We start from the raw sequence: 11,677 nt of genomic DNA on the forward strand, positions 1-11,677 counted from the left end.
AAGGTTTGATCACTGTGAAATTTTGTGCTACTGACAAGCAAATTGCTGACATCTTCACAAAAGCCTTAAGTAGAGATCACTTTGAGAGGAACCGGTTGGAATTAGGGATGATTAAGATCACCTAAAGGACCAGTTCAAGGTTAAACGGAAAAAAAAATGAAAGAAAAAAAAATTGGTTAGAAAGTCTATAAATTGTGTATAATTAGATTAATTCTTGCTCAGTCTCATACTTTCCATAGTATACTCTTGTGCCATGTGTTAAAATGACTCATTAATCTCTAATGATATTTTCTCTATTTTGGCAAATTTAGACTCACACAAGAGAATTATCAGTGAAGAACCTGGTTCATCAAGATAACACGGTATGTTTTCTACACTCTGCATAATTTGAAATAACTATATTTGGATTATGAGCAGAGAGTCCTACCAAATACCAAACTCCTTTTGGACATATCCGTAACAAGTGAACCAGTCCCGTTCAAAAGAGTCCCAACCAAATGGAAGTACCTAGATTCTAGGAATACACTCCAACGTCTCTTCAAAATTGAATTTCGATTTAATTAGACTTCGAAGAGTCTGAAAAGATGTAGCTACACCATCAATATTGATCAGCTTTGGTGTATTCCTTACTTCATCTCTCTCAAGCCGTCAAAAACTCTCATTCTTCTTTCATCTTCCAAACACAATCTAATTCTCTTCTTTTCATACCCTAGCCTAGATATGTCAAATACCTCTGAAAATCCTTCATCACCAAGCAAATAAACAAGCAATTGAAATCAGGTAGGGAAGAAGAATCCTAGAAATCTGAAGATTCATTTAAGTCTGCTACTAAGGGGGAAGAAAGTAGGTCTTTCAAAACTGAACAGGTATCTTCTGATTCTAAAGTTTCTCTTGAGACAATTTCTAAAGTTGCTGCACATTTGGAGAATAGATTTGTAGGATGTATAGCAGGTATAGAGTCTACATAATCTGGAGAAGTTGGTGGTAAAAATGAAAAAAGGGATAGCAAGGGCGCTAGGAGTACTGTGAGGGGAAAGGGGACAAGAGTGGCTGATTCTTCACCCACTCCTCTTGGTATAATAAAAGAAACTGGTGCAATGGTTTTTTGGGGAGAGGAATTTAGTAAAATAGAAGAGAGTGTAAGCAAAACAGGGGGAAGTGGGTCTGGCGAAGCTGCTGAGGGGTTGGTTCAACTTGGCAAAAATATAGATGAACCCGTTCCATCTGAATAGGAAACCCTCGCGGACCTACTGATAGAGTTATCAATGGAACCAAAAACTCATGACATTCCCTATGGTTTTATTCTCACAACTGTGCTTGCACATTTCAAGGTACCTATGAAGAAGTGGGGTTAATACTCTGCTTGCTTGCGATTATGAAGTCAATGTCATTCTTAATGAACCCGGTTCATCTAAAAGGACACCTATCAATAGCAAGATCAGAGCTCTATTACAGGAGAGTGAGGCAAAGGATGTTGAGATAGCAAGGCTGAAGAGACGATTGGTTGAGGTAGTATCTGAGAGAGATGTTCTCAGAACTGAACTTGTAAGGAAAAAGGAGAAGAATGATGGAACTTCAAGACATGCTGAAACTTCTCCAAGCAAATAACCCAGCCCCTACATCTTTGAAGCCTTAAATCCTAGCCTAGTGTAGATCAACTAGTGACCCAGTTCGGGATGTTTTGTTTCTTTTGCTCATGTTTTCAGTATTTTTATTTCTTCTTATGCTTTGTAGTAGAATCTTATCAATCATCAATGAAATTCACTGCCTTTTGCTCAAACTGTTTGTTGATATTTCTTTGATGGTTAAAATTCTTAGCTTGATCTATGATGATTAATTCATGATTGCATTTGAAGTAGCCCCAGTGGCCATGAGTAAGTTCTAAAATCTGGTTATCTCACATTTTTTATGCAACTTTTCGATGATGCCAAAAGGGGGAAAAAAAGGTTGTGCTTTAAACAAGTGATGTTTACACTTTGAACAGTGATGTTTATAAACTAATTTACCTGGTCCTTGATGATAAGTGATATAAAGGAAAAATATTTCTGACATTGTGTTGATGTTTGAGCTGAGTTCTGGCAGGGCCTAAGTGTATGAAAAGCACAGTGTTTGTCATCATCAAAAAGGGGGAATTTGTTGTCCCAAGTAAAGGTTAGTTTTGAAGACTGGCAAAGGAACTCAGACATGAACCAGGTCCATCCAGTGGTCCATCCTTCAGGTTCACAAAAACTGGCAGATTCAAGCATGTGGGATGCACGTGAAAGAGATAAGCTTAACTTGGTGTATTTAATATCTCCTGATCGAAAAGGTTGCATAATTGATAAGGAGAAGGAGTCCTTAATCAAAGAGAACACTATCCAAGATAGGGAAGGAGTTAGAAGTTGAAATCAACTAGAACTCTTCCACCAAGGAAGAGTTGCATCAGAACTCTAGTTATTTCTTCATCTACTAACTCTATAAATTGCAGGATGTTCTCACATTAAAGGGTTGCACAAAAACGCAGAAGTTAAACGTGAATTGGGAGCAAAATAGCAAGGCTTTTTGCAAGCAATTCGTGTGTGATTCAAGTGTGCAAACCTGAAACTACAAGAACCAGATTGAAGAACCAGCTCCATAAAGAGTTTTATGTGTCTTTTTTTATTTCTAGTTCAATTGTAGTAGGTGTTTTATATTGTACCTTTCAGCTTTATCTAGAGCAATTGTAATAGGTAATTTGAGTATTCAAGTTAGAGTTAACTTGAAGTTGTCGCGGCAGTTAGAGGCTGGTTGCCACAACGGGATTAGAGTTAATCCTTAGGTTTACAAAGAGTTTTGTAAATGCAGTTTTGGCTCAGTGATTTTAGTGGAAGTTTGGGAAAATCCTACTGAGCAGTAGATCGTGGTTTTTTCACCTTTTGAGCCAGCTGTTTTCCACGTAAAAATCTCTGTGTTCTTTATTTTATGTACTTTTAATTCCGCAAACAGTAGTCGTTAGTACACCTAGAAGAACCAGGTCCTTCCAGAAGTAGTTTAAGCAAAAATTGGGTACCACACAAATCACCCCCCCTCTTGTGTGGCATTGACGTTTAGAACATCAAACGGCATGATCCGCTGCCAGGCCCAAACCTAAGATAAAAGGTTGATGTAAATTTATGAGTCATTTTCACCATATAGAATTCAGAGTAATGAACAGAGTATTCGAAAATGTTGTCACCTGTAGGAGGGGCAGAAAACCATATATGTCCACGGCTGGGCCCATGCTCGCCCGGCACATGCTCCTATACAGGTATGCGAGAACAGCAGCACCCCAGCTGTACTGGGATAAATCATCCAGCCGCTGAAGATGATGGAGAAAGCGCATACTCACAGTACTCCCCGAGTGTTCGTGAACAAGAAGCAGGAGCAGCGCCAACCGCATGTACCTCTAAATGTGGAGATCCTCCGTCTCGCCGGTAATGTCAGGGTGCAAAAACGCCATATGATCTCTGATGGCTGACAAAAGAACGCGACTACCCCCAGCGCCACCCTGAGGTCTATAACTAGTAAACTGCCCCATCATATCCAAAAACTGTGCACGCGTCATGGATCTAACGTACTAGGGCAGTGCCACGGCCAGTCCATCTATGCGCAGCCCGTACAAAACCTGAACATCCTCCAGCGTGATGGTGGCCTCTCCAGTGGGCAAGTGAAAAGTGTGCGTATCCGGTCGCCACCGCTCTGCCAACGTCGTGATAAGAGACCAATCAAGCTGCATCCGTCTAAGCTCAAAAATAGTATAGAAGCCCGTAGCCTGTAGGTGCGCGACTACGCGGGCATGGAAAGGATGCTCCACGATGAACTCCCACAAATCATCAGGTCTCCTGGGGCGGAGAGCCTGCTCCGATAGCTGTCCCTCCCATACATAGGAGGACCTATGGTTGCCCTGCAACACTAACAGCTGATCCTCGGCAGGTCCAGGATGAGCAGGCGGAGGAAAGGTCATGTCGTCTATTATAATTTAAACAAAATTAATTGTGTGTGTTAGTTTAATAAATTAAATAATTATTTTTAATATTGGACTGAGTAATTATCTATGGGTTCAAGGCTCGATGTTTGAGGCCCGGTAGCACCAAGCTATCCTTAATTATTATGTGTGCCATTTTCAACATTTTTTAGAAATTTATTTGTTTAATAAGTTAAATTAAAAATTCTTGAATTGGACTTAATAATTATGTATGCCATTCCAGGCTCGATATTTGAGGCCCGGTAGCACCAAGCTATACTTAATTATTATGTGTGTCATTTTCAATATTTTTTAGAAATTTGTTAGTTTAATTAATTAAATTAAAAATTCTTGAATTGGACTTAATAATTATGAATGGCTTCCAGGCTCGATATTTGAGGCCCGGTAGCACCAAGCTATACTTAATTATTATGTGTGTCATTTCAAACATTTTTTAGAAATTTATTTGTTTAATAAATTAAATTAAAAATTCTTGAATTGGACTTAATAATTATGTATGCCCTTCCAGGCTCGATGGAATTTTGTTAGATTAAAGAATTAAATTAAAAATTATTGAATTGGACTGAATAATTATGTATGGGTTCCCAGGCTCGATAATTGACCCCCGGTAGCACCAACTTATCCTTAATTATTATGCGTGTCAATTTCAGCATTTTTACAATTTTGTTAATTTAGTAAATTAAATAATTAATTATTGAATTGGACTGAGTAATTATCTATGAGTTCCGGGTTCGATATTTGAGTTATTTGACAACATATATTAATTTATTACTTTTGTAAGTTTATGTTTATAAATTGAATAATTAATTTTGTAAAGTGTTATTGAATAGAGTTTGCAGTTACTACATACTTAAGGCTTTATATTTTACTAGTAAAAAAAGGCTCTATATTTTACACTCTACGCTAAAAGGCTCTATATTTTACTAAGCTAAAAGGCTCTATATTTTACTACGCTAAAAAGCTCTATATTTTACTACGCTAAAAGATCATTGTTACATATAAAAACAAACATAACATACAAATATGAACAACAAACTAAATAAATAATATTCATTTATTATTTAATCAAATACATAACATTAACAATACAAATTATTTATCAAATTTTAACATTTTTTGTCCCAAAGCTAATAAATCAATCCGGGTATAAACAAGATACAAATTTACATACAAACATAACACAAATTAATATGGAAACACATTAAACAATACAAATATGCATGTACTATACGAGTGTCGACATAAACAAAATCGAAATACCTCGATTTAAGTTTTTTGAATTTGATTGAAAAAGAATTTTTGCACCCGAAAGAAGGAATCCAAAGCTTGTCTTGTGTGTGGGACCTATACTCTTTGCTTTTTAGGTGACGGGTGGGGCCCAAAATTTCTTTTTTTTAGAATTTGACAAAGGGTGGGGGGACCAGGACTGTGGAGGAGTTTTTTTTAATGAGGGGCAGCGAATTATGTTGGGGAAGAAGAAGAAGGGTTTATTTTATTAAGGCAATTCGCAATACTATACTACGAATTGCTTATACGCAGTATAGTACTGCGAATCGTTGGGCCCAAAAAAATTTTTAACTAATTCACAGTACTTTTCAGCCGCTAAAGTAATTTGCAGTATAGTACTGAGAATTATGTATTTAAGTAACATTTTTTTAGTAGTAAAAACGTGTTTTTTTTCCAAAAAAAACATTAGAAATGTTTCGGACACTAAAGATATAGGCATAACACAGAACCATTACGCAGAAAAGCAAGAACAAATACATTACTTATATCAAACCAGCAGAAAGTCAACATTACCATGTTTACTGTTTACAACAACTTAGTTCATAGCAGCATTATTTGGAACAAACACAAGTATAGTAACTGCGCAGTGACTGATGATGGCAATCAGAAACCATGAATCTTGATATGCTCTTTCTTCACTATTCCAACCTGTTCCCGAAAACCAAAGATACACAAATCAGCAACAAACAATAAAATCGAACTGTAAATTCAATCAAGCTAGAAAACGTATCAGTGATGGTATGGAAGTTGTTTCTTTATTCCAACTTGGGATCAGGAGATTTTCAGAAATAATCACAACAACAAAAAGACTCCCAAGACTGGAAGACCGGGAAAAAAATTTCTCCCGCATTCAAAATAATAGGGTACCTATTTGTGGTTACCAAACTCAACTAGCTGCTCAAAACTCATTTCAGTTGCTAAAGGAAAAAAAATCCCCATAATGCAGCAAGAACAGAGGATGCTTATCGAGTATTATATAAAAGGTGAAGTCAAGCATATGTCCGATACAGGTAGACAAATAACATGCTTTTTCTATGTAATTTTGAACAATAGAAAACAGCAGCTGGCTGACGTGAAGAACAATTACCTGGACAAGAAATGTTGAAACATTCTTTCGCTGATCACCCTGAAGTTGAATAACCTTCAAAGACAGAAAATACATTTACATTGGTCATGCATTAACACAACAGTGCCGTTACAGAGACGATATAGAGATCAATATCCATTAACACAAACCTGCCCCAATTCTGGATCCTGGACAACAGTGCCGTTGCAGCAAAATTCTTTCTTCAGATCCTTCAGAATTTTATTGTAGCTGAATTCTTTCTTCAAACCCTGCACAGTTGTCAGGCTTTTCCTACCGTTCCTTTGTTGTATACGGATGTGCACATAATCTTTTGTACCCGCACCAGAGTTATCAGCATTTGCCTCAGCAAAGGGATCTGAGGCGGACAGCAAAGCACCACAATATTATCAATTATAAAGCATAACTTGAACAATACAGCTCCTCCTAACTAGCAGGCTCATCATCTTTGCACATAAAATAACCTCTTCTGTACAAGTGCTTACTTGCACGGTTAAAATTTTTAAGTCACTTTCTTCTGATTATTCAAAAGATTCAAGTTATTGAATTAAAAAGATGGCAAGACAGAGAAATCCACCAAATTGAACCAAATAGGAATGTAAATTGAAGAAGTTGCATACCAAAAGCATTAGGAACTTGGAGGTCGAGATCAGACATGAAACTTGGCTGAAGAAAAAGGGTAACAAGAACACGTGCAACTCTTCAAACTTAGATGCTCCGACCTAGCAAAAAGAGAACCCTTCAGCAGTTAGTACAGCCATCTGTAAGCATAACACAAGAAAGAGAACCCTTCAGCAGTTAGTACAGCCATCTGTAAGCATAACACACGGGGCATGCGTAAAACAACTATGCAAGAAAAATCAAGATCAATATATGAAAGGGAAACTTGCATTTTTTGTCCCTGAAATGTCGACAAGTTCTTATTTTGGTCCTTGTGATGCTTGGTTAAGCACATTTTGATCTTCAATTAATTGAAATGTACACTTTTGACCCTTCTGCTTGTGAATCTTCACAAAGTTAATAAATTAACAACTGTAATACCGTATAGCTGCCCATGCGATATGTTAAATTTTGTACTGTTAATTAATATTTGAGGGCTATGTAAATAATCTAGATATAACACACTTCCTATGTAAAAAGACCAAAAACACAAATTTTAATTAGTTCGAGGTCAAATATGCTTAGTGAAATACCAAAATAACAAAAATTAAAAGTTACCAATAAGCGAGGATCAAAAGTGCATTGATCCCTATATCAAAAGTCCAAACCTTGAATCATAAAAAATGTGTCATCTAAAGGAAAAAATCTTTTTGTTGATAATCACCTAAAAATTCCATTCTTTCTTGTATGAATTACAGAAAGAGGTACAGGATAAGTGAAATCAAAATTGGAACAAGTAGAATTGGAATTGGAGGGTACTTGTGTAAAAGGAAGAAGGATAAAGCAACCAAAACAACTGAAACACCAATTAGTGATAAAGATGAACCCTTTATCACTAATAGAATTGCAAAATCCGTCTAAACACCAATACTTCATAACAAAGACAACAATCAAAGGCAAGAAACAAATCAAACAACCAAAATTAGGCCAAGAAAATCAGCGGAAAACAATAAAATGAAGAAAACGTAAGTAAAATTCCTACTTCTTCAAATAAAAATCTGAATTTCTCCGATAAAGAAGTACTCAACCAAGAAACGCAAATTCAAAATGGATCCGGCAATATTAAATTACCAATAACCCTATGATTGAGACATAAAAATAATCCGGGAATCCAAATTGAATGCTTACATCACTTCAATCTTGGTGGATATAAATATTTTGAAACTTTTATTTACGAGATTGTCCAATAATTAAAAGAGGTTCGTGCATATTGACTCGAATATTATTGTCAGAATTAAAATCAATTTTTATAAATAAAAAAAAATGGAGTAAAGAAGATTACCTGATCTGAAGGTTAAGGAGTGGAGAGATGAGGATGATTAGAGCAGACCCAAAATTCCGAGAGAGAGTAAAGTCAAGACCAAGAAGAATAGAATGTGGTTTCGATGTGAAACGATCCATAGAATATATGTTAGGTCGGTCGCAAATTATGAAACGTAAGTGGAGCTACTATAGGCTGCGTCACGGAGCAGCATACTCCTGTGCGCTCCTTATTAACTTCACCAACTCCAACTTGCTCTCCTTTTTCTTTTTTTTTTTTTTTAATCTTTTGATATTCGTTGGGAATTTTAATAAAATTGTAATTTTCGAGCGTAAGACCTACAAGTGTCTAACGGGTGGGCCGGGCCGGGCTGGATAGGAAAATTTAGGAACCGTACGGGTTGGGGTTCGGACCGATTACGGGTTGGGGCTTACCGGGTTTAACGGGCTCGGGTTCTTCCGGGTAAAAAATGAATCCTAAGGGTTACGGGTACAAGGGGCCGGGTTGGGTCGGGTTAGTGTAATTTTTTAAATGTATTTATTTTTATTTTATATAACTATTGTAAGTTATATTAATATAAAGTAAAAATATAAAGAATACAATGAAGATGGGAAAAAATTGCACTTATAAATTGCAAGTGCTACATTTATTTTAAAATTCAAACTTACAAATTGAAAGGTTTACATTTAACAACAAGTAAATTAACCAAAAAAGAGTAAATTCAAAGGTTTTGTATTGCCTTAGTAAGTTCGTCATAATCAATATGAACTGAGTGGCCTTCTTCTGGAGTGTTAAATTCGGATGGGTTACCATGTGTTAATATATCTCCAAGTTCCTCGTCTTCTGGGTTATCAACATCTTCACGTCCTTGATTTCTTCGTTCTGATCTAATCTAATCTTTGAAACATACTAAAACTTCCAAAGCATTGCTTCCCAATGAGTGACGAGTGTCTCCAAGTTGTTGTCTTGCTTGGCTAAATGCACTCTCCGATGCAACAGTAGAAATTGGCACATTCAGCACGTCCCGAGCCATAGCGAAAAGAACAGGAAATTGCTTTCCATTCTCATGCCACCATCCCAACGGTGAAAATTCCTTTGTGCGAGGCTCTTTTTGCTTCTGCAAGTAGAATTGAAGTTCATCAATGTTCCTGCTACTGGTTTGAGTGTTAGAAAATGTAGAAAAAATATTAAAACTATCAAGGCCTTCTTCATCATCCACAGTAGCAGAAGTGCTACAGTGCATAGTGGGATTAACATTGCCTACAGTACGAGCAGCATCATCAATTACATTTGCATAATAATTATATAATTGTTGTAAATATTCATTTAGCTTGTTCATACAAACATATAAATCTGGGGTTTCAGTTGGTCCAAATCTCCATATAAGTATATAAAGCATTCATTAATTGGTGACAATCAGACATCTTAATAGAAGGATTTAAAACAGCACCAATTAAGTAAATCGGAGGAATTGGAAAGAAATATTTTTTTTGAATTTTGCTTGCATTTTTTCCACAACATCCTTATATTTTTCTTTCTTCTTAAATTCAAATAGTAGAAAAGAAATTTCAGCTATATGTACTAAAGCCATAGTAACAGTAGGGTAATATGCTCCAGAAAACTCAACAGTAGCTGTATAAAATTTATGTAAAAATTTAACAACATCATTAATGACCTCCCAAGTAGTAGTTGTTAACATACAGTTTGGATCAGTACAATGCGCATTAGCAACTTCAGTTATTGGGAATCTATATTTGTAGCAATATTTTAAAAATATATATGTATAATTCCATCTAGTAACAATTTCGTCTGGCATGAATCTGGGTTTAAGGTTATACTGGACACACTTATTCTTAAATTCCTTTATTCTAGATTGTCTATTATTTCCTTGAATAACACCAACTGCTCTTCTAACATGAGTAATCTCAGTTGAAAATAAATCAAGGCCACTTTTAACAATTAAATTATAAACATGACATGCACACCTAACATGAAAAATTTCATCAAGTGGTGGTTGCAAATGCAGTTTTAATATTGAAATTGCGGCATTATTGTTAGAAGCATTATCAAAAGACATACACAATACTTTTTGCTTGAGATTATAAAATTCAACAACTTCACAAATAGTAGTACTTATAAACGCAGCAGTATGACTCTGATCTTCATCATATTTAAAAGCGATAATACGTTTTTGCATACAATAATTATCATCTATCCAATGACATGTAATTGTCAAATAATCATTTCCATTAACAGCATGGCCAATATCAGAAGTTAGAGAAACTCTACAAGGAAGGTGGCTAAACAAATAACGTATGTATGTTTGATATTGTCCATGAAGTCTAAAGATATCAGATCTACAAGTACTTCTAGGGATACCTTTAAATAAAAGATTGTAAATCCTTTGAATATACATAATAAGATATGATGAAGAAGCAAAAGAAAAAGGTATGCAACCCAAAGCAATCATTTTTGCTAACTCCTCATGATCCTTCATTTTATCATATGTCATAAGACCTTCAGTAGTAGGGTTTAGAGTTGCTTGATTTCCATCTCCATCAGAGCCCCATTCTATAGGATGCTCAATTCTCATGTCTACTAAGTGTCTCAGTCCCCCCTAATTGTCCTCCAGTCTTATGTTTAAAAGTATCATTACAAAGTTTGCATTTAACTCTATCATTACCTTCTATTCGTCAAAAAAATTCTAAACCTTACTTCTTTTTCTCCGATTACTAGTCGGGGCCACAAGTGGTCTACTACTAGCACCACGACCACCACCCCTGCTACCAGCTCCAACACTACTAGGTGTAAGTAGTATCTCATCTTCCATTTCTAATTCATTATCTTCTATACCGAAATCTTCCTGGAATTGTTCATAATCTATATTATTATCAGGTAATGTTTCATGAATATTTGTAGAGGCATTTAAATTACTACCAGATGCTGAAGTACTACCTCTTTTTTAATTTTTCCGATTAGTAACCTTATTACAAACTCTTTTTGCAATATTAAACATATTGTAAAAATTTAACTACTAGCAACAATTAAATATGCAAATAAAATAGTAAATAAGAGAAAGAGTTGGAGGGAGTGCACCGAATGCACCGAATTCAGCAATAAATTGAGCACTTGATGATTTCGCAACTCCAATGTTACCACGAAGAAACGTCAATTGTTCCAATTTTGAAGTTCAATTGTTCAAACTTTAAATAATAAATACTACGATAAATTAAATTCCAAAAAAAAGAAGATCCAAATAGTTGATTGCACTTTAGGTGAAGATTGAAGAATGAGAGAATATGAGAAGCGAGATTGAGAAATGAGAGATGAGTGAAGAAACGAAGAAGGGGGGGGGGGTAGTGTAGTTATAGTTTTTCAAAGGGGTGTTAAATTTTTTTTTTTT

General features: G+C 35.6%; 1 protein-coding gene across 1 annotated transcript; it reads right to left on the reverse strand.

Moving 5' to 3' along the window:
* Positions 1-5,720: 5,720 nt before the first annotated feature.
* Positions 5,721-8,532, reverse strand: LOC109217273 (protein translation factor SUI1 homolog). Its single transcript, XM_019381504.1, has 5 exons — positions 8,296-8,532; positions 6,974-7,075; positions 6,506-6,711; positions 6,357-6,410; positions 5,721-5,917 (listed from the first exon to the last, which is right to left on the reverse strand). Exons 2-5 carry the CDS (start codon positions 7,008-7,010, stop codon positions 5,873-5,875), a joined length of 342 nt encoding a protein of 113 aa, XP_019237049.1. The 5' UTR covers positions 7,011-7,075; positions 8,296-8,532; the 3' UTR covers positions 5,721-5,872.
* Between the last annotated feature and the right edge of the window lie 3,145 nt (positions 8,533-11,677).

Source organism: Nicotiana attenuata, unplaced genomic scaffold (assembly GCF_001879085.1).
Source record: "Nicotiana attenuata strain UT unplaced genomic scaffold, NIATTr2, whole genome shotgun sequence".
NCBI classification, from domain to species: Eukaryota; Viridiplantae; Streptophyta; class Magnoliopsida; order Solanales; family Solanaceae; genus Nicotiana; species Nicotiana attenuata.

What these genes read in the sequence shown, in the direction of transcription:
- LOC109217273 (XM_019381504.1), bottom strand. Translation starts at nt 7,010, where the DNA reads ATGTCTGATCTCGACCTCCAAGTTCCTAATGCTTTTG. An exon ending in CCAAGTTCCTAATGCTTTTG is followed by an intron (nt 6,712 to 6,973) that starts GTATGCAACTTC and finishes TGTCCGCCTCAG; the next exon opens with ATCCCTTTGCTGAGGCAAAT. An exon ending in AGGATCCAGAATTGGGGCAG is followed by an intron (nt 6,411 to 6,505) that starts GTTTGTGTTAAT and finishes CTGTCTTTGAAG; the next exon opens with GTTATTCAACTTCAGGGTGA.